Source organism: Heliconius melpomene, chromosome 21, assembly GCF_056956725.1.
Source record: "Heliconius melpomene rosina isolate 202511_hmr_F chromosome 21, ASM5695672v1, whole genome shotgun sequence".
Classification (NCBI taxonomy): Eukaryota; Metazoa; Arthropoda; class Insecta; order Lepidoptera; family Nymphalidae; genus Heliconius; species Heliconius melpomene.
In genome coordinates this window covers 3859808-3883368 of record NC_140409.1, presented here as the reverse complement: position 1 = coordinate 3883368, position 23561 = coordinate 3859808, and the positions used below count along the sequence as shown (strand labels likewise).

Genomic DNA, 23561 nt, shown 5'->3' with positions numbered 1-23561 from the left:
TGATAATTATATTTATTTACCGTCCTTCGCGACGGTTGTGGGTTCGATTCCCACTAGAGGAAGTTGCGTTACGTTTATATTTCTATTTCTTCGCTGTGGTGTCGAGGTAAAGTGCGGCGTTGAGTTCTGCCACTCAACACGCTGTCTCCAGAATTGGGCAAAAAGTGGGGAATGGAATGTCTCAATACTAGGTTCCTTCTGCTTACCCTGCTGTGTGCGGTATACAGCGTGAAGCTGAATTTATTGAATACATACTTATTTGCAGTAATGGATATCTTAACAACAAATTCAATACTCGGAAATAAAAGATTTTATAGGCATTTTGACTATGATTATTTTTGTTTACAAGCAGCAACTTAACATTTCACTTTTTGTATTAGGGCAGGGTAAAATATCGAAAGAAAATATTTGAAATGTAAATACTTTTCCGATTACGTTTCTAACTGCTGCTAAACGGTGTCGATAAAACGAAAAGTCGAATCACTAAGCGCCGATAGTGAAGCGTGCGTTGAGCATAAACATCGTTAATTTTATAGTTCCTGATTACGATGTTGCACAAATCCCCGAACATTCTACATCACTGAATTAAATAATATTTTCACGTCGTCTAGCACATGTGATTACGGTTTATGTGAACAACACTGTGTTAAATTTATTATTTACTAGCGGCCCGCCCGCGGCTTCGCCTACGTGAACTACGTTATTATTAATTTCTGTCTCCATGAGTACCTACGTCCTATAAGTGACGTCCATGAAAATTTGAGACTTCTAGCATTTGTAGTAACGAAGTTTCATACAAACTTTCAACCCCAAAAACAACCCTTTAGAAGTCGAATATTGCAAATTCCCGTCTTAGCGAGCACCTACGTCCTATAAGTAACTCCTATGCAAAATTTGAGATTCCTAGCACGTGTAGTTTCTGAGATTTCGTGATGAGTGAGTGACCTTTCGATTTTATATATATAGATTACATTCCAAATATATATCTCGTTATTAATGTCTCTTTCAAAAATATTAAGGAAAAATATAGTTTTTTTAATGTACCTTTAAAATGATATTGATAGGATTTTTCATTAAATCGGCTATTTATTATTCAATAGTAAATATATATGTTAATCGATTTGTTGTTTGTTTATTTATTAGATAGAGCTTAGAAAATTCGACAGTATCAAGTCCATTATAAATTATAATCAAGTCCAGATCCACTAGATATTATATACCACACGTTTCATTTATATTAAACTTGTAACATGTAAATATTCGAATATATAAATATTCGAATAACACTATTGTTGTTGGAAGGAATTCTAGAATCAATAAATATCTCACAATATTAAAGCTTACATTATCCGTACGTATATACATTAAGTATACGAGTATTACAATACAAAATATATACATTACTTGTAAGCGTGATGGGTAAAAAGTGTTTTTTTTTAGACTTATAGTAAATTGAAAGTTTATGTAATTTTTAATAATAGGACAGACCATATGTAGTGTAACCTCACATTGTTAGCCTAAATCGGTTTATACTGCTTTTCGGCAATCAGCTTATATATTATCTTTAGTACCGATAGCAACGTCACATAAAGTTGGCACTATCACCTTACAAGAATGGAAAAATATATGTGATAAAGCAATAAAAAAAGAAAACAAAATCGTGGACACAACGCTTCTCTTTATGGTTCAACGGAAAGACAATTCCTTATTATTATTTTATTTCTTAAACATTTTTCATTTTTATAATATTTTCTATAAAAGTTTAGTACTTTTAGCCATATAAAATAATGGGGAGGAAACGTAGCTTATCAACCACAACGAATTACCCTATAATAATAATAATTAGAAAATGATATTAACGAAGAAAAGGCAATCAAATAAGTTTTAACTGTCCTTATAAATGGAAAGAAACTCTGCGTAGCACGATACTTATTTTTCTTTATTATATAATATTATTAAACTATAATAAATAATATTATTATATAATATTATCGTGGGTTCAATTTGTATGAGGGGGAAATAATTATATTCATTTTCCTCTTTCTGGTCAAGACGAAGAAGACGACTTCTTAAAGCGCAACTTCCACTCTTCTTCCACACTTGAGAAATTAGGAGAAAGTTGGAAATGGAATGTCTCAAAACTAACCTCCCTGTCTGCTTACATGCGAAATGCAGCGCGAAGCTAAATAACAAATAAATATTTTATAATTATACTTTTAGTGATAAAGTTTATATACGAGTATATATGTATATTATAAATTTTTGGTAAAATTTGTCGTTAAGTTAAATAAATAGTTAAATAAACAGTAGTTAAGCTCATTATAGCGCTTGAAACGACAACGAGTGAGATTAAAATAATAACTACGTTTACAAATTTCTGCACAGTGCCATTTTACACCAAAATGGGGATGGCAATTATTATATTTTATCTTTTATTTAAAGTACGATTTAGCTTTGCTTACGATGAACTATGATTATATTACGAAGTTAATGGAAAAAACTAGATCGTGCTGTGTGATTTTGTAGGAGGTGTGATTGGCTCAGAAGATTCATCGCTCTCTTTAGTTATTTCATTTAACCTATAGATTTTTCATTATTAAAGGGAAATACATTATTAACGAAAACTATTAGTATTTATAAAATAAATTTTGTATGCAATACTTACGATTCAAGACTGTTATTCAGGAAGTTTTTATTAAAAAACTCGTTTTCTTCTGTTACATCTGATCCACCGTCTAATTTTAATTCATCTGTTATTGAAACTGATTCAGAATCGATAATATTAATATTGTCATACAAAATATCAGAAAGAATTGCATCGTTTTGTTTATCTAAATATGTAATATTTTCTAGGTGTGAGTTACTAAGAATTTTGGTATCATTAGTAAATTTATCATCAACTGATGTCAAATCACATTCACTTGTAAACATTTTTTTGTTGTTACTTAAATAATTATCACTTATATCCACTATGATTTCGGTGGACTTAGATTTTTCCAGTTTCCTTTGCATTTCTTCATACTTATTTTGAATTCTTTCATGAAGTTTCGCTATGTGTTTTTTAGTAACATTGTTGTCTGTTTTTGTTTCTATCTCCATTGTTATATTTTTCGTATTAATATATAAAAAAACCCTGAACACAAGTATATTGGCTAAGGAAGTGCCAACACTGATCGATGATATTGATTAACAATATATATTATCTCAACATATCATATCTTATCTTTTGTTGTAGTTGATTATTTTGAATGAAACATTTATCTTTTAATGTTAAATCAGAATAGGGACTTTTTCGGACATATTTATTAATTATTAAAGAAATCTGCTATGGCTTAGTTACAAGATTAAATACTTAAAGTTGTCAGTTTCTCAGGAAATAAGTAACTAAGAAAGGAAAAATATGTCGTTAAGTAAAAACACACCTTTCTTTACTCAGCAAAGGCCTAGAAATAATAAATCCTAATATAAATATTAATATTTTCCTAAATTAAATTAGTACAAGAGCCTTCTTTGCTATTACATTAGTTGAAATGTAGGGTAGCATGAAATTTTGTAGTATTTTGTTGGTTATTAATGTAATAGCATATCGGATGAGTGTGCAAGTCAAAGCGATAAGTTATGCAATGACGCAATAATGCACATTCATTTCTAATGGTGGTCTAATAGTAACGAAAAATTCTGACTTTAATATATTCAATTAAATTTTATTATTAATTAACGATCCAGCTACCATATCCTGTCTTAATTATGATAGTGATCGAAGTAAAAAATTAGCTTAGCTTATGCAATACAAACATGCAATACCAATTAAAAAGAAAACAAAAACAAATTTATAATTTTTCTCGCTTTGCAGGATATTCCGAGGGTACCTAGCTTTAAGATTTCTGTTCCTTATTTTCTGCTCAATTTTCGATATATAGTGTGAAAAGTGCCGGAACTCAACGCCGCGGATCGTCTATCAGAGCGGGCAAATGAAAATAATTTAAATATATATTAGACATTGTTCCACTGTATTATAACAGCCTATTACAATATAATATTTTGATATTGTAATTTTGTACTAGGCGAAAAATATGATGTAAATATAATTTATATAATTAATTTTTAACAAAAACAAAAACCGACTTCTAACAACGAACTAAAAAGTGAAAAATAATTATATAAAGATTTTATAATTTTGAAGTCGGTGCCAAGTAAAACAAATAGGCTTAGTAATTAGATATTGTAGTAAAGGTATTGTAGCATTAGCTTGACACCGACTTCAAAATTATACAATCTTTATATAATTATTTTTCACTTTTTAGTTCGTTGTTAGAAGTCGGTTTTTGTTTTTGTTAAAAATTAATTTATTTTACGATTTTTAGTGATGGGTAGATCTTAAAATGATGCTTCTTGAACGAATGGTGATGGTGGTGGTAGTGGTTGTCAACGAGTGGTTGTGATTGTTCTATGTAAAACTTCATTTAATTAGCTATTATTTTTGTGCAAAGTTACATTTTGGTATATTGACAAGAACAAACATAAAAAGTATTCGGGTGAATTCGGAATCTGCCTTTTTTGAAGTTGGTTGAAAATGAGAACATCCTCTTTTTTGAGATTGGTTGAAAAGAAATGCAACGATCAGGAATCTCACTTCTGACATCAATTTAAAAAGTTTTTGCTTGTAACTATAATAAACAGTATAATTAATTTTTGACCAAAAAAAACAAACTTTCTCAATTTTCTCCGGATTCCATAATCGAAACCTAACCAAACTTTCACCAAATTATCCTTGAAGTGTATCCTTTCAAATAAAAAAAGAATCATCAAAATCGGTTGGCGCGACATTGAGTTATTCGGCTATTAGTCGCGCACATGCATAATGCAAATTTAAGACTTATGTGATTTTCTCATGGATACCATTGTCAGACATGGACCAAAAAAAAATGGGACCATTTGGGAAGCTATACCTTTCAAATAAAAAAAAAATTATCAAAATCGGTCCACCCAGTTAAAAGTTATGAGGTAACAAACATATAAAAAAAAAAAAAAAAAAAAAAAAAAAAAAAGAAAACCAGTCGAATTGATAACCTCCTTTTCTTACAGAAGTCGGTTAAAAAAGGAATGACTTCCTTTGTTATATCATTTCTTTTACTAGCTCATATTCTTTAGACATGGAAAGAAATGTTTACCAATGTGACCATATTATTTTTTTATATAATTTCTAACTATATATATATATATATATATATATATATATATATATATATATATATTCTTTATTAATAAGAAAACAGTTAAAAAGTTATGTTTACAATGGGCAATGGGCTTATATATCCTATAATCCAATTTTTTTCTTCAACAATTTCCGATTGCAAAACCTTAGCAAGCTACAAGTTGTTTTAGTTAAACATGTGCCAAATATGTTTGTTATTCGTTAATTAATTTTATATTATTACTTAGATATTTTAGTTTATTCCTACAGAATTGGTGTTCATATAAGTTCTATCTTATATTGTTATGCAGAAAATGGACCGTAATTTAAATATTTTGGGATTATATTTCATTTTGCTCGTATAAAATGTCATATTAGAAAAATATAGTTAGTTCATATCTATATAATTGTAGGTAGGAGGATCGTAGGACAATCGTGGTTTCTGCTGCAGAAATCCCGATTCCATGCAAATTCCAGATAAAAAGTAGCTTACTATTATTGACTGATTAACAACCTCCTCTTTTTAATTTTTTCTGTTACCCTCAGACACTGCAGGGTAGGCAGAGGGAACCTAGTGTTAAGACACTCCATTTCTAATTTTCCGTCGAAATTTCCGGAAGCATTGCCTGTTGAGTGGTGGGACTCAACGCCGCGTTTTGACTTTTCTAAATAAAAATAAGAAATAATTGTATTGTAATTCAAATAAATTTATATTACGAGCAGGTACATAGTAAATAAATAACAATTAATTGGAAGTATTATAGTAATAATCTATACTAATATAATAAAGCGGAAGAGTTTGTTTGTTTGTTTGTTTGTTTGTTTGTTTGAACGCTAAGATCTCTGGATCTACGGGTCCGATTTACTATGTTTTTGTTTTGTATGAAAGCTGCATTCTCCAGAAGTGCTATAGGCTATATAACATTACATTATACATATATACTAATATATTAAAATACTTATTTCTAATTTGACATGCAATTTATTCTGCCATGTTAATAACAACCGTCGTCGCTACGCGACCCTTACCGCGATATTTTGATATTATGGACGTAACATAACATAAGGACGTTATGAAAATAAATATAATAGTCACTTTTAGCATTTTATCTAGATTGAAATTATAGTTTACTGTATAACATTTTAAAATTAAGGAGATGTCACTATAGTTCAAGCAGGCGTAGCCGCGTCCGGGTCCACTAGTAATATATATTTAAAACACAAATAAAATAATATTATTACTTAATCGTCAATAACGGGCACACGTAGTCATCATCCACACACACAAATTCACATACTTCTAAAATGAAACCCACATTCGACACTAACTTAACAGTATTTTATTTAAGCATATGTATTAATTTGATTTAATTATTTACTAACTTAACAAGGGGTAGGGGGAGGGTCTCGGGACGGGGCATTTATTAAAACCGACTAAATAGTGAAAAAGTAATGATAATTAAATAATATTATTGCTTATATTTGTCTGAGACATTAATATAATTAAAAAATATAACACAATAATAATTATATATTTATTTTTTATTAAAATTCCACTCACAACAATACATATATCATATATATAGAGTTTTTGCTTAACTAACTTATCACTAATCACTTCAAGCACACTAACGTCATTGTTTAAGCTGTCGTTCGCGTCGTCACACACACTCGCACGGACAGGTCCGCCTCGAGCACGTACGACCGCGTGGGCTCGCTCCGTCTCGCTCGCACCCATGCGTGGTCCAGGCAAGATGCGTCGACGCGGCCGCCGACGATCGCTTCGCGCGTTGTTTCTGCATTTGGTATGACGCACTGCAGCCCGAGTTCACACAAGGTGTTTTTGTATTTTGTAGTTATCGGGTTTAATTTGTTTTTGAGAATGTCAATATTCATGTCACCAATTACCACAATATGTTCAGATTTCGGAATAAATTTAATCATATTCGACAGCTGTTCCACGAATAGTGATTTATTTCTATTTGGAGGCCTATAAATAGCAAAAATGTGCGTAATGCTTTTTCCTGCTGTTAGCTGTCCGTGGATCACCTCGAACTCTGAAGTTTTCTGTATTTTGATGTTTAGATGGAATTTATCTTTTGCATAAACCAGTAAACCTCCTCCTCGGGTAGTTTCCCTTGTATATATATGTGTATTATATCCTAATATTTTATAGAAAGTTAATTCTTCTTCCTTTATATTTATTTCGCTCAATACAATTATATCTACTTTATGTTTATAATTTTCCAGCAACATTTGCAACTCATTAAATTTTTTTCGTAGTGATCTAATATTCAAGTGCAATAAGTGTAGGGAATTCTTATTTGATGTCAAATCATTATTCAATTTTTCTATGTCGCAGTAACGTTTGAAATTATAATCAGCTGTAATAAAATTTGTTGAGTCGAATTTTATGGAACAAAATCACCTAGTGTAGAACAACAGTGCTAAGTGCACTTATTTGTTACCCTCAAACTTATTTAAATCTTGCTCCGATCTTATATTGTATATTTTTTTTTCTTTATTACTCCTTTTTGCCAAGATATTACCATTTTGAACCCAAATATATTGATAGCCCATTGGTTTTAAAGTATTTCTAACCGTCCATAGCAGCTGGCGCTTGTATTTCGGCAAGCTTTCGTTAATAAAAATTTTGTTGCTGCTGCCATTGCTGTATACTGTGTTGTTAGTTATTTTGTGGTCCTTTTTTACTGCTGTCCATTGGTCCCGAGCATGTTTAGATCTTAGTGTAACCAGTACGATTTTAGGTTTACTATCATTTGATTTTTCTTGGCCTACCCTTCTTGCATTTTCGATATCGTTGGGGTCTAATTTTAGCTTTTGTGCTAGATCTTTAACCACCTTTATTGTATTCTCGTCGTTTCTCTTCTCTAGTCCGTGAATTTCTATGTTTTTTTCTTTTTCCCGCAATTCTATCTCCTGGATCCTTTCTTCGAGGGCAGTATTACACTTTTCTAAGTACACATTCTTTTGTTCTAAGGATTTTATCTTTTTCTGTGCTTCTTCCTTAAACTCATTTACATGTTGGTACATTTCAGCACAAAATTCGATACTAGTCGTCAGGTCTTGAATTTTTTTTTCCACACAGTAAATGACCTCGAGTTTTTTGTTTATGTCTTCTAACACCTTCTCGTGTGTTACATCCCTGGATACGTTCCCACCTGGATTTGGCAGTGGAGGACTAGTTCTAGTGCTTTGACAGTCCTCACAAGTACTCGTCTGTGCAAACTGTTTTATATTTGGTGCACATTTTTTATGGTAGATGGATTCACATCCTTTACACTTTATAGTATCGTTCTTAGTTACAGACACAAAAAGTTTGCACTTCTTACACTGAACCATTTTTTTTTTTTCTTTATGTAGGTGAATTTAAAAACAAATAAGAATCTTATACGCACGACCGTACGATGAGCGAACCGTACGGCGACTCGTTTACGTATATAAATACAGAACAAAATACTACGGGACTGCTACGCGGACGTCTTGATCTGCTACGGCCCGGTCGCTACGATCAGCTACGACGTGCGCGGGCGGTCCGCTACGGGGGTTGGCGCGCCACGACGCGCGTAAGTCATGACGCGCGGTCAAGTTACGTAATTAATTATTGTAAATCGGGTTTTTAATGAACTGAACAAATATAGGTATATGTATTTATTTTTACCAAACTTATCAATATAAAATAGTTTAAATAAGGATTTTTTAAATATGTATATCCTGGCGGGAAAGGGTTAGGATATTTTTTTATATTAGTTTATATAATAGAATAGTTATTTATATTACATTAGATTAGTAAGCAAAAGAGGGAAAGCACGACACGACGAGGACGGCACGACGCCAGGTGAAGTGTGGAGCGTGGTGTAGGTAATTAATAAACCAGTCGACGTTGAGCTGTCGTGCGTCATTGACGTGCCCCTATATACCAATTATCTTATCATCATATTCAATATGAATGTCTTATTAGATGACTGAAGAATATATATTTCAACAAGAACTATATGTTATATATAGAATATTGAACACTAGGTTCCCTCTAGGTGACAGATCACTCATAAACATCGATGCCGTTAATGTTCGAAGGTCAATCTTGAATCGCGCTATCGAAATTTTCTACTTCGCTTATTATATATAGAATTGACCGACCAGTCAACGCAAAGCGGGGCAGCTTGTACAATAGAATATTATGTTATAGCGATGTGGAAGCTATTGTAGGAAGCTGAGTCACTTTTAGTTTTTGTAAACAATATTTAAATTGAAAATTATATTATCCATACCTATATTATAAATTCGAAAGTAACTCTGTCTGTCTGTCTGTCTGTCTGTCTTTACGCAATCATGGTCAAACCGCTAATTTAATTGTGATAAAATACACATATAGAGATACTTGAGGGTCTCGGAATGAACATAGGATACTTTTTTTTTCTCATATTTGTAATATTTTCAATATATACCAAAATATTAAAATAATTAATTTGATAAGCAATTTATTCCGCCATGTTAATAACAATAGTCGCTACGCGTTGCTAAGCAACGGCTTGCAAAGTTTGCTGTTTTAAGAAAACGTCACCCAAAGTGAGTTTGCTTAATGCATACATGGCGCGCGCCGATATAGATTTGTATACATTAACAAAAATTAGATGATTTCTATAATTTGATATTCATCCTTATGAAAATAAATATAATAGTCACTTTTAGCATTTCATCTAGATGGAAATTATAGTTTACTGTGTAACATTGTAATAAATAATTAAGGAGATGTCACTGATTCCAAATGACCTAGCCTACGAGTGGTATAGTATGACCGACGCCAACGGGCAGACTTTGAAATAAAAAGAACTTTGAAATATACCTATTTATGTTTTTTAAATCTCAAGCTTTATTCCTATCGCAAGAAATATTCATTTCTACATCTTTTTCGTATCTTTCGTCTCCAATAAACATACAACTTGCAACTCGCAATTTCTTGATGCAATGAGCCCTGTATCATATAACTGGAATTTTGTTTTCAGGTTTTACAAGGATTTTATACATTTTTTTTAACTTCATGCTGCACCCCGCACACAGCAGGGTAGTTGACATTTACATTTCAATAATCCTTCATAACTTTATACCAAACGTTTCAACACGGATGAAATTAGCTAAATAATAAAAAAAAAACCGGACAAGCGTGATTGGGGCTTGCTCACCAAGGGCTCCGTCCAAAAATTGGACATTTTGAGATTTTTTTGAAATTCAAGCCTACCTTAGCCAGAACCGTTTCATCTGATACCTCACTAGAACTAGCGGCTTTAATACTAAATTTTACCCCCTCTTAAGGCTATTATTTTATGTAAAAATTAATAAATGTTTAATGTTTAGATTTTTCACTAAATTAGTACTTTCTGTAGATGTTAGCTGCCAAATTTCATAATTCTAGGTCATTTATTCCCTTTCTAGTCTTGAAATACACATTTTTTGCGATACAAACGGCCATATCTTTTTTAAGTAAATGTACAAAAAGATTTTTTTTTAGGAAATCATGGGGCCGTAGATCCATATCTTAGTATATGGTTTGAATTTCAACTCGGCATCTCCAAACGTTCCTGAGATAAAGGCTCTTGACAGACAAACAGACAGACAAACGGACGGACAACAAAGTGATCTTATAAGGGTTTCTTTTTTCCTCAAAAGGAACGGAAAAAAAAAAGAAAAAAAGATCTCTTGCAAATGCTGCTTTTCATTTAAAATGCACTGCACTGCTGTAGTAGGTACTTACAAATAATGTAATTTACATTTAAAATAGTAAAGTAACGTCAGGGTAAATAGGTTTACTCACTTTGATGAGTGCTTGCCGTGCTGCGAGCCGTGTCCCATTACTCGCATCTCCTTCGAGATGTTGCCGTTCAGCGCGAACGAGTGCTGTGGCTTCTTGTCCTTTACAAATAAAAAAAACATATTATGTATTTTTTCTTTTACAGTATATAAGAAAATTAAAAATAAATTGAAGATATGAAAAGAAACTGGATGTTTCGAATGTTATCAATAATTAACAAAAATACCTTCTTCTAAATCAAACATCTTTACATATGTACATATATCTAGATTACATCTTATTTGTTAATATTTTCATCTCTTCGCCTTGACACCAAGGCAAAACCTGCTGTTGAGTTCCTCCACTCAACAGGGAATGCCGCCAATATTCGGCGGAAAGTAAGAAACGGAGTGTCTCAACACTAGGTTCCATTTGCTGATTTATTTTGAGTATTTCGATTAGGATTATATTTTAAGGCCAAGCAGCGTCAGAGTGAATTCTATAAGGTATTCATTTCTATTTTTGACAATCTCAATTTAATATACACAAAATAAAACAATATATTTAATCCTGAAAGCTTGTAAAAAAAAAATCAATTGTTTTTCTTTATTATGATTCAGGCATGTGCGTGATTGTTTCACGTTTTTCGTTCGTATAGGATTGACGTAGTGCCTACATTGAAAATACTCAAAACGACTTAGTGAAAAAGCTGAACGTAAAAATAGCCTTTAGTGGAAAAGCTGGAAATGGAATTACTCGCTAATACCGTTATGCAGTGGCCTGGCATATCTGTGATGCGTAGGTGTACCATACGATTCTACGTGAATGCATCCCAAAAAATTCTTTGATCTATATCTTTATATACATACAGAACAAAGGATTTTTTGGGACAAAAGAATTTTTCTATCAATATTTTGCTAGCGGTATAATAGATGGTATTAGTTTTGTGAACTTTCACTATTAGAAATTCAACCATTTAAAGAAAATCTTTAACAATGAGAGCGCAAAGTCATAATATTATATTTTTTAAAGACATTTTAAAAAAATATATATTACTATATCAACTTATATAGTGCACTGTTGAAGATTTTATATAAGTATTATATATATATATATTATATTATATTATATATATATTATATTATATATATATTTTTTTATTTACCACACGGCTCGTGTCATCGGGCACAATCAGGTATGTCTCAATGTTGTGGTCCTTCAGGTAGGCATTGCGCTGGCCCCCATAGCCGGGCTCTACCTTGTAGTCGTCGCCTAGGCATCGCAGGGTCTCCTTCGTGATGTGCACGCGTCTTTATAATTAAATAAAAAACAATGAATAGCCAACAATAAAAAAAAAACTATCTATCTATAACTAACATCATCATAGAGTAGGCGAAACTAGTGCTTAGACACTCTCTTTTTCACATTTTGATTGACCATTCCATAGATACTCCAGGTGGAGGAAGTCAGAACACCCTTCCATCGAATTATACCGTGAGAATGAAATTTGTAAATTTTTAGACTACTTATGCCTTCTTAAAAATATTTATAACTAGTGGGCCCAGACGCGGCTACGCCCGCGAAAGTATAAGCCTAAATAATTAAAATAAGTTAAAAAATAATAATAAGTGGAGATTTATTATTAGAAAAAATATTTGAGTAACCGAAATGAACAAACAAAAGAAGTAAAAGTAACTAAAAGAAATTCTTAATATTAGAAAAAAAACCTAAAGTTTGCCGTGCGCGCGTATTAAACATTTTTCTATATCAAATAATTATTAATTTTTGTGAACAATATTAAATAAAATCTCAAATGATTAAAATTACGATATTTTAAGTGTATAACGTCGGTATACAAAACAGAACTGAGATAAATTAATTATAAGCAGCAAATAATTACATAAAAAATAAGTATAATAGTAAATAGTAATCCATACCTATATTATAAATTCGAAAGTAACTCTGTCTGTCTGTCTGTCTGTCTGTCTGTCTTTTACGCAATCAGGGCCAAACTGCTAATTTAATTGTGATAAAATACTCATATAGTATTCGAAAATCTATAAAAATTTACAAAATCTTCAAAGTCATCTGCCCGTTCGCGTCGGTCATACTATACCACTCGTATGCTAGGTCATTTGGAATCAGTGACATCTTATATATTAGAATGTTTTACAGTAAACTATAATTTCCATCTAGATGAAATGCTAAGAGTGACTATTATATTTATTTTCATAAGGATGAATATCGAATTATAGAAATCATCTAATTTTTGTTAATGTATACAAATCTATATGGGCGCGCGCCATGTATGCATTAAGCAAACTCACTTTGGGTGACGTTTTCTTAAAACAACAAACTTTGCAAGCCGTTGCTTAGCAACGCGTAGCGACGATTGTTATTAACATAGCGGAATAAATTGCTTGTCAAATTAATTATTTTAATACATTGGTATATATCGAAAATATTACAAATATGAGAAAAAAAAAGTATCCTATGTTCATCGCGGGACCCTCAAGTATCTCTATATGAGTATTTTATCACAATTAAATTAGCGGTTTGGCCCTGATTGCGTAAAAGACAGACAGACAGACAGACAGAGTTACTTTCGAATTTATAATATAGGTATGGATTATTTGAAACACAGTAAAATACACAATATAACATTTTAAAAAAGCAACTAATGTGCTTTTCGCCTATCCTTATTAGCAGAATCTATGTTTCGAGCTGATGCCTCATAGCGTCCTGTAGGACTGAAACTACTGAAACTTTCATGAAAAGAGCTTGCTAACCTAATTTATACTTCCTTCTTAAACATTTTTGTTCTTCATAATTATTATAAGTACAGGTTTACTTATACCTTAAAGCATAAAAAACCCTTACCCAGCTACACCACCGCTCTCCATGTAGTTGGCCAGCGTGACATCATTTGACCAAACATCGAACTGCCACTTCCGCAGGCCGAGGACCACGCAGTGCACGCGGCCCGTGTGGATGCCGACTCGCATATTGACATTGACGGCCATCACCTCGCGGACCAGGCTATAAAATGTTTTTCAAGTGTGAGACTCAACGCTGCACTTTGTCTTGGAGCGAGGAAGTGAAAATATTAAAGAATTCATTCCTCAAGTGGGAATTGAACCTAGAACCGTCGAGTGCTTGTGCCACTGCGCCACGATGGTCAAAGTGGGACCTTATTATATATATTTTTAAATTTGTGGATAAATGTTTGTTTATAATTTGTATACAATTAAATTATATTATATCTATAAATTCAAATTCTATTTTAGTCTATTAATAATAATAAGGTTTTATAAATGTTGTTAAGACAAAATTAATTAGGATCCTTTTATTCAGTTTTTTTCGTCCGTCTTATAATCTAATATGATATTTTCAATTACTTAGTATGAAATAAACCTGTAATATAAAAAATTATGAATTCTGTACTGTTTTTAAACTGTATATTACTTATAATAGAAAAATTAAGTATATATAAAGTAGACTGCTTAAATTATATTTTTTAATTAAAAAATAGATATTTTACAGTATACGAATGTTAATCATTGTTCAATTTGTTGGCGTTCCAAGTACTTAATGAAACTAAAGTTTAGTGTCATTATTTTTTTAAATTAAATAAAAAAAAAAACAAATCTTACTTTTTTTCTTTAAATATAAAAATACTATACTCACGCAATAGCATCGATCATGTCGAGTCCCATCTCTACGCAGCACTTGGCGTGGTCGTCGCGCGCCTCCGGCAGCCCCGACACACAGTAGTAGCAGTCACCGAGGAGTTTGATGCGAAGGCAGTGGTGTTCTGCTGCCAGGCGGTCGAATCTAATATTACAGGTGGGAAAATAAATAAATATTGAAATTGATGATCTTACTTTTTATCATCATGCACATAGCAGGATAGGCAGAGGGAACCTAGTATAAAAAGACACTTCGTTTCCATTAAGGTTGTTTCGTTTTCCGCCAGATTACGAAGGCATTGCGTGTTGAGTGGTGGCACTCTACGCTGCAATTTGCCTTGTTACCAGAGAAAATTACAGGAAATTATAAGATATTATAAATATACTAGCGACCCCCTTGCGGCTTCGCCCGCTTTTACTACTGGATTATTCATATAATGTATGTTTGCAAAGCACCTAAGATAATGTGAAAATTAATTAAATCCTAATGCAATCCACATTTTCCTAGTTTCAATAAGGATTTTCCAATTGTTTTACACAGCAACGATTTTTTAGTAGGTACCGTAATTATAAATCTGTGCTACTAATCTTTTCAAGTACTTATTAAAATATATTTAAATGACTATTTTTAAACGGAAGAAATTATAAACAAAAACCTACCTACTAATAACTACTACAAAAAATATGGAACCAAATATATCGCGCTGAAATAATACATTCAACTCCAATTATCCAATACGTGCAAACGCATCTAAATCTTCGTTGCTAGAGGCAGGCGGTTTTTTATTTCGAGCTTGTGGTTAATGCTGAAGAGGGTATTCTGTCCCTGATGAAAAGCAAACACGACGTGGCTGCCTGTGAGGAAAATTAAATAGAATGCATCGGCCGGGAATCGAACCCGGGCCGCCCGCGTGGCAGGCGAGCATTCTACCACTGAACCACCGATGCGTGTAAGGCAAATGAAAAACAGTAAAAGACAGTTTTGGTCTACATTAAATGGCCAACGTAACTTATTTATATGCTGAGAGTAAGGGATAAGTGAAACTTAAGTAACATACAGCTGATATGTCAACGGCGTGATGTGTCAACAATTAAATGCGTTTTTCTCTAAAACTATTCGCAATTTCGAAATAGTGTAAAAAGGAAACTTTATCTTCGTTTAACGTAGAAATTTAATAAAGTATTTTAAAGGATAAGGATTAATACCATTATGGAAAAATATGACTCACAATAAAAAATATATAGAAATTATTATTTTTAGACAGAAAAATGATCACTACACGTTATTCTTAAATAATACGAATATCCCGTCGCGGACTTTTTTGTAGATCTTATTAAGAGGAACAATACTCCAGTACATTTTTTTCATGTAGTACTTACCATTAAAGCAGCGCATGCGCGAAAGTGTCTCAACGGGTAGGACTTTATACACATTTATCGTATTTATGTTAATTTACATAAGAATGTACAAATAATAAACTATATATAAACCTTCTATGAAAAATACTCGACCTAATGGTGAAAACCGCATCAAAATCCGTTGGGTGGTTTAGAAGAAGAAGAGTTAGAAACAACAGACAGACACGAAAAGTGACTTTGTTTTATAAGATATAGGATTATTTATAAAAAATATTATGCTTAAAAGAATTAATAATTGAACTTTGAATCGTATAAACTGTGTAATAATTTATTACATACAAGAAAAAATATTACAAGAAATAAGTTTTTGAAAAAAATTATAAAATCAATAAAATTATTTTTTTTTTCAATTAAAAAATTACAAAGAGATATATGTATTTTGTATTCATGCATCTCAGTAGCAGGTGCTACGCTCTACAACATCTTTAGCCTGCAGGCGCTACGAACTAGCTACGCCTTGCTTGCGCTTTATTACAGTCATAACAAAATATAACGAGTTTTTTTGGTTTAACCAAAAAAAATTAAGTGCAAAATGGACGGGGCAATACGTAAGGAGATTGAAATTGACCGGTGAATAAAAAATTTAGTAGCTATCTCATATTATTATGATTGGGAGAAAAACTTAATAAAAAGCAGCCAATGTTTTTATTCAGTTTATATAACATCCTATGGCGCATTTATATAAATGCTAGAAGTAAATCGTGGTAGGTGCGTAAGTGTGCGCCTGTAAACGCGACTGGTTGTGAGTTCGATTACCACTCGGGGAAATTAAATATTTAATATTTTAATTTCCTCGCTCTGGTAAGGGAAGGGAAAGCACGGCGATGAGTTTCGAAACTCGATTCACAATGCCTCCAGAATTTGGCGGAAAATGGGCGACGGGAGTGCGTTAATAGGACCAGAATGTGTTAACATTAGGAATCTAGTCATGTTCCTTCTTGCATACCCTATGCGGGATAAATGATAAAAAAAACTGAATAAAATAAGTGATAGAAGGCCCGAAAATGGAAAAGTAGGCGCGCGGCTATATGTCTCAATTTTTCACAATAGTCGAAAGTCTATTCATATCCACTCTACGAATAAGATGTGGCTGAAAATCGATGGCATATATTAGAAAGGATAAAATATTCATCGGGGCAGAGTAACCGCCTACGTGGGCGCGCGTAATAAAATGTTATACTCTAAGTAATTCGATAAAGATATCCATATCATCATCTCAATACGGAAATGTTATCATTTATACTGACTGCTACATTCGCTTTGTAAAGTGTATAAGGCCGTCATGGCGCAACGGCACAATGAATGGTATGACGATCCCCACTTGGGGGAATGAATTACCGGAGCCGGTGTTGAGTTCCACTACGCGACACGCAATGTCTCGATTAGTTCGTCGGAAAGTGGACAACGGAGTGTTTTAACACTAGATTCCCTCTGCTTACTCCGGAATATACAGGATACAACTTGGTGCTGTATTTCCTCTCTGTTAGAAGTTGTTAATGGAGAATGAAATCTGAGCTACGCACCATTATGAGTGCAATAAAGAATCGGGAAATATTACAGCCACGCGGCACGAGTTTTTTACTGACACTAACAACTTTTATTGCAACCTTTAATGTTTGATTAAATCATATAAATGCTTAATAAAATAATATAATATTTTTAAATTAGCGACCTTTTGTTATACACATACAGATATTTAAAATAAATTAACAATATTGTTTCGTTAGGGATGTTAATATTCCACTTAGCATGTAACTTTTTTTGCTTCACGCTGTATCCCGCACATAGGAAGGTAGGCAGAGGAGACTTGGTGAACTTAGTGATAAGATTTGTTTGCATCTCGAGGCTGAGTGTTAAGTGGCGGAAAGTAATACCGCGCTTAGCCTCACTACCGAAGCCAGAAACTGAAAATATTAAATCGAACCCACAACCGTCGCCCTTACATCCACACGTTTGGGGTGGACAGAGTTGATCTATCTAGATCAGATAACTTGATTTTGTTTTGGACTAGCTTTTACGTGCGGCTTCGCCCCCGCCCCCAAATGGAAATAACGAGGAGTTGTATATGAAACATGCAACATTCTGAGTGCGGGAGGTACCTAACTCTAACTGCTCTTACAGTGGGTTACATCAGAGCGCTTCACACTATTTAAAATATACTATTATATAGCCGTACTTTATAAATTAACTTAGACAAAAAGTTTTATTTAAAAATTCAAACCTAAGTTGTTTCTTAGATCAGCGCGTTCAACCGAACAAACACGTCAATTGTATAGATATAAAAAAATATATAGATACAACATAAAAAAAATATTATAATTACAAAAATACCTTCACAAGGAAAGTATCCACATTTTTTTTCAAACAACGCGAACTTCAGTCGTTTTGTTAATATTACTGACTACTACTGTCTATTTTATATTTTGTTATTAAAGGAGACCACAAAGCTTCGTCGAATTACTTTCGGCTTTCCCTCAAAGCGTTATAACTTTTCGTGGCGTTCGTTGCTTCTTTGCCGGCATAAAAGACCCTCTTTGTTGCGTTCGTTTAACAAATGATTTTACCGTCGCGTCATTTTGATATAAAATCCAATAACATTGTGATGTTGCGATTTAATTTTTTTAAGGTGGATCCGAATAGAAATGTAACTTTAATTCTGATATATGGATTTTGAAATTTTGACTCTTTTCCATCCATCCATCAGCCTTTTAAAGTCCACTGCTGGACATAGGCCTCCCCCAATGCTCGCCACTACGTCCGGTTCTGCGCCCTTTGAATCCAGCGGGTTCCCGCTGTTTTCTTGAGGTCGTCGGTCCACCTGGTTGGAGGGCGGCCTGTACTTCTTTTGCCAAGACGTGGACATGTGATTCTTTTAGGGTTCCGTAACTTAAAAGGTAAAAACGGAACTCTTTTTCATTCGCTTGTTGTCCACTTTGTGTCCAACTGTCCGTTCGTCAAGATCATTTATCTCGAGATAGCGTAGAAGTATAAGTTTAAATTAATATCAAATATTCAGATTTATGGCCCTTCGAAGCACAGAAAAAATGAAGCTTCTAAGTCTACGCAATCAAAATATACGAGCATTTCTGTGAAAATTGAAAATTTATAGATATTTCATAGAAAGATAATAATTACAAACTCATATTTGGAGTTCTTTTCATACAAAATTAGCGAATGTGCTCGCAAGCTTAAATTTATTGTTTGTTTTATAATTTGTACTTCCCTAGTTGTACTGGGTGGGCAAGTGCTGGGGTCAAAGCTACAAACTACAGTTAAGTATATGAACCTAAAACGACACTTAAAATATTCTCTTTTATGTCATGCATCAAGCTGTGAGAAATATTGGAAATGTAATAAATACCTATTAAAACTTGAAAACAAACTTCGTTACCTCATCGTAACGAGTCTTTAATTGGTTGTGTTAATAGTTTCCAAACAAAAGGCTGACTTTGTTATAGAGTTTTCGAAACCCTAACAAGTTGTTGCAAACAAAATATAATGTTAATTGACGAAAAGGAAAAAACGAAAACGAAACGGAAAGATTTGTCACTACTTGGCAACAAAATTTTTCCATTGCACCATGTTTTTTTAGCTTTACGCAATATCCCGATCATAGTAGCGTAGGCAGACGGCAACCTAGTGCGAAGACAGTCCGTTCCCCACTTTTCGACAAATACTGGAAGGATTGCGTGTTGAGTGGTGGAATTCAGCGCCGCACTTTGCCTCGTTACTTAAACGAGGGAAGTGCAAATATTAAATAATTAATTTAATCGAGTGGTTATCGCACCCACGACCTGTCGTGCTTACAGTCACCACTGCGACTGGCCTCCATTTTTTTAAATTTATTTGTTTAAATTAATACAAGAAAGCATGCATATATTAAATAGTATTTGATAATGAAAGTAATTAAAGTTTTCCATGTTTTCTGAATTGACTATAATCATGACAAACTAATATAGTATTACTATTTTTGATTATCTTATTATTTCTAAAAAAACAAACAAAAACTAAGGCCAGGTCATGCCTGAGGGAGTATCGATTTTCAGCCATGGGGTAAAAATATAGGAATAGTAACGAATTTTTAAGTTTCGACAGAACGATAAACGTTCCAGTAACATACTAGGCCTCACTTTGTGACAGCTGAATATTCCGCTGTCAAAAATTGTTCAAACTTTCGTGAATATGAGAAATGCCTTTGAGTAATTTTTGAGGCTTGTGTGTTTCAAAATAGTATTATATTTTTTTTCTCTAGCAGAGTAGGCTGAGGCAATCTATTGTTTACACACTCCGCTTCCCACTTTCCATCGACTTACGCTTACGTAGTATTATTAATGTGGTACAAAATATAGTCATCGTGGCCACCAACTAGGTGCATTGAATTATTTTCATTTCTCAGCTGAGGTGAGACAAAGGACGGCGTTGAGAACTGCCGCAGAAAACTCTCTGCAACGTCTCGAATTCAAATGAAAAACTATATTTTTAATTTACATAGTTCTTCACTACTATTGACATAAAGATATTTCTGAAACGGCAAGTAATTTTCTAAGCAATTTATATAAGTCCTTTGAAATTTTAATGACTGTCTGAAGTGCTTTGTTTTTACTCTCATTATTTTTCTTTTTCAAATGTGAGATCTAACAGTTGTAAGACGGATTTTGTCTGTAATTAAATAATAATTATATATTGCTGTGACATAGTAGGTACTTAATTTCGTACGAGTACCAGCAATAATTATGATTTCGTAAATTAAATAATATTCGTTATATAAATATATCGTTATAAGTATAATACTACGTTTTTAGACAAATGGCGCTGTTATTATTCCAACGTGCAATTCACTCATCGAAAATGGCTAAAAAGTGAATAAATTCGTATAAAGATATTCTCTATTAAAAAATAGTAAAAAAAAAATACATTAAACAAAAAATAAATTAAATATTTAAATTAATATTGTGCAACGTAACCAATAGGTACAATATATAAACAACCCATACACTCGCATTACATAAAACACTTTAATAAAAACTTTTACAAGTAACTGTAAAACTGTAAAAAATATAAACAGTCAACGAATCGAGTGAAGTTAGACATTGTAAACTTTTGCGCAATCTGGAAGGAAGAATATAATCAAAAGTAAGAAAAAGTATAAAATTAAATCTGCGCAGCCGTCTACAGCTAACTTCAGAGCGGCCACGACCTAACCGAAACGTAACTTACCTCGCAAATAGTTCATTAAGAAGGCGCACCAGCTCCTCGGCAGTGCACTGGTCCGACAGGGATGTGAAGCCGCAGATGTCCGCGAAGAGAATGCTGAGCACACAAAATAGTGTTTTAGAATATATTGAAACTGTAATATTCAAACAAATATATATTTCTTTTAAATGTAGATACCAAAGAAAATGAAAATTAAAAACTTTAGTATATACATATTTTATTGAAAGCATATTTTATATATATATATTTTTAATAATATTGTATAAAACTGGTGTTTTTAGGTAACGAAGGGGATCGATTGCGTATGAAAGTGTGTCTATTGCTAGTGACATTACTCATTTCTGTTATTTTTTTTAATTTGTGATCTAAATCGAATTAAGAGCAATGTCAACAAATCTATAATAAACTTTTATCGGATAAGATTAAGCTACATACTTTCTTAGCTAATTTATGATTTAAAATGATAAAATTAATAAAATTAAAACGTTACTTTTAGATTAATAAAAAAAGTAATTATTTATAATGTATATTTATTTTGATCTGTAACATTAACAATCATTCAACAACAAATGAAGTGAAACGTGAACTGTGAAGCCAATGGCGTCATTGACGCGGAAGTGGCGCGAAAATGAACGATTTTCATTGGTTGTTGAGTAATAATGTTCATCGACGTAGATCAATTCTTTATATTTTGTGATTTTTTATTCTCCTATGGATTTTACTTTTGTTTCCTGTTTTATTTATTTTCCAAATATAAAGACATTTATTATAAATATCCACCCAAAAATATATTTCAATAAATTCGATTCGTCATCTACTATTTTAACGTTTATTTCCAAAATGATGATATTTTATAAACTTAAGATCGACACAATCTAATGTTACAATAAATTGTTTAAGTATTATTATTATTGAATAGATCCGATAGACGCGTTTAACATAACAAAAATTCAAATTTATAAAGTTAGTTGACTAGAAACATTGTGCCCTAGAGCTAGTAGAGAAATTTTAATCCAACAAGCCGCAATCATTTTCTATTTACAATTTTACGAAAACAAAAATCATACCTGCCTAAAAATTAAAAATATATAATATATATAAGTTTGATTCAATATGAATCCGTTCTTGATATCGTTTTTAGTACATACATCACTATAAATAATCTAACATTATATATAACATATAGAATATTTGAAGCATTGTTGTGAATTGAAAGTTACGTATGAAATTTTGGGTTTATCCCCAGTGCTATTAATAGATGATTAGTTTTGTGAAGACCCTGAGCCCAACCTTACCTTAACCCAAAACTTAATTTATCTGACAAGCTAATGGCAACAAATTACATATATATAATATGTACAAATATTTTTTTTGTACTTTGATCAAACTGTTCAATTAAACTTTTTAAATATGATAGATTATTTACATTGTAGTTAAATAATTTAAGTGCAAAATCTCTCATAACTTACCCAATAACACAATATTAACTTGAAAAGTGTTCAAATTAAATAACACTAAAAAATAATCTCGATTTTTTATACTAACCTCACATTCTCGTATCTCTGGATGTATATCTTGTGGAACTGTTCCTGTCGCGGCTGGCTGGCGATGTCAGCCTTCATCTCCATGGCAACGTGGCGGGGCAGCACAGACAGCAGCAGACGCTCCTATTCAACATGAGAAGACAGGACTTAGACACCGACAAAAATAAAAGTTTCATTATAATAGGATTAGCGTTGGAGCCCGGGTGAGCGTACCGAGCGGCGATAGCGAGGCTATGGTCTGTAAATCTGTCGTTGACAGAGGGTTATACAAGATTCCATACCGCTTAGATAACCGTGTATACAAGGTAGATGGTGTTTGAACGTTTATTTTCTATTCAACTTCTAATATCTATATCTGCGTGGCACAGGTGCACATGGATGTGACTGTAAAAGCGACAGGTTGTCGGTTCGATTCCCTCTGGAAGAAATGAAAATATTTAATATTTTCATTTCTTCGCTCTGGAGTCGACGCAAAAGCGCGACGTTGAGATTCGACTCTAAACATCGATGGAAAGTTTGGAGCGGAGTGCCTTAACACTAGGCTCTCTCTGCATTACACGCACGATACAGCGTGAGGCTGATGAAAAAAAAAACATTATTTATTATTTTATATAATATTACTGTATGAACCTTACTTAGCTTACAGCCATCAAAATTAATTAACAAAATAATCAAGCATACTAATTCAACAT

General features: G+C 32.6%; 2 protein-coding genes and 1 long non-coding RNA gene across 3 annotated transcripts in view; 1 reads left to right on the top strand and 2 right to left on the bottom strand.

Moving 5' to 3' along the window:
• The window catches only part of LOC146526888 (uncharacterized), a 210024-nt gene that overhangs the window by 26474 nt on the left and 159989 nt on the right, over nt 1-23561 (top strand). The window lies entirely within an intron of this gene.
• Nucleotides 1-23561, bottom strand: part of LOC146526889 (adenylate cyclase type 6) — a 176806-nt gene that overhangs the window by 20280 nt on the left and 132965 nt on the right. Inside the window, exons 11-16 of the mRNA XM_085206495.1 lie at nt 22871-22992; nt 21329-21421; nt 14691-14837; nt 13884-14042; nt 12169-12313; nt 11028-11125 (exon numbers count right to left, since the gene is read on the bottom strand). Of these exons, the coding sequence (XP_085062621.1) occupies nt 11028-11125; nt 12169-12313; nt 13884-14042; nt 14691-14837; nt 21329-21421; nt 22871-22992 (764 nt within the window). The remainder of the gene's footprint in view (nt 1-11027; nt 11126-12168; nt 12314-13883; nt 14043-14690; nt 14838-21328; nt 21422-22870; nt 22993-23561) is intronic.
• On the bottom strand, nt 2501-5074 carry LOC146526891 (uncharacterized). Its single transcript, XM_085206008.1, has 2 exons — nt 2666-5074; nt 2501-2579 (listed from the first exon to the last, which is right to left on the bottom strand). Exons 1-2 carry the CDS (start codon nt 3097-3099, stop codon nt 2501-2503), a joined length of 513 nt encoding a protein of 170 aa, XP_085062134.1. The 5' UTR covers nt 3100-5074.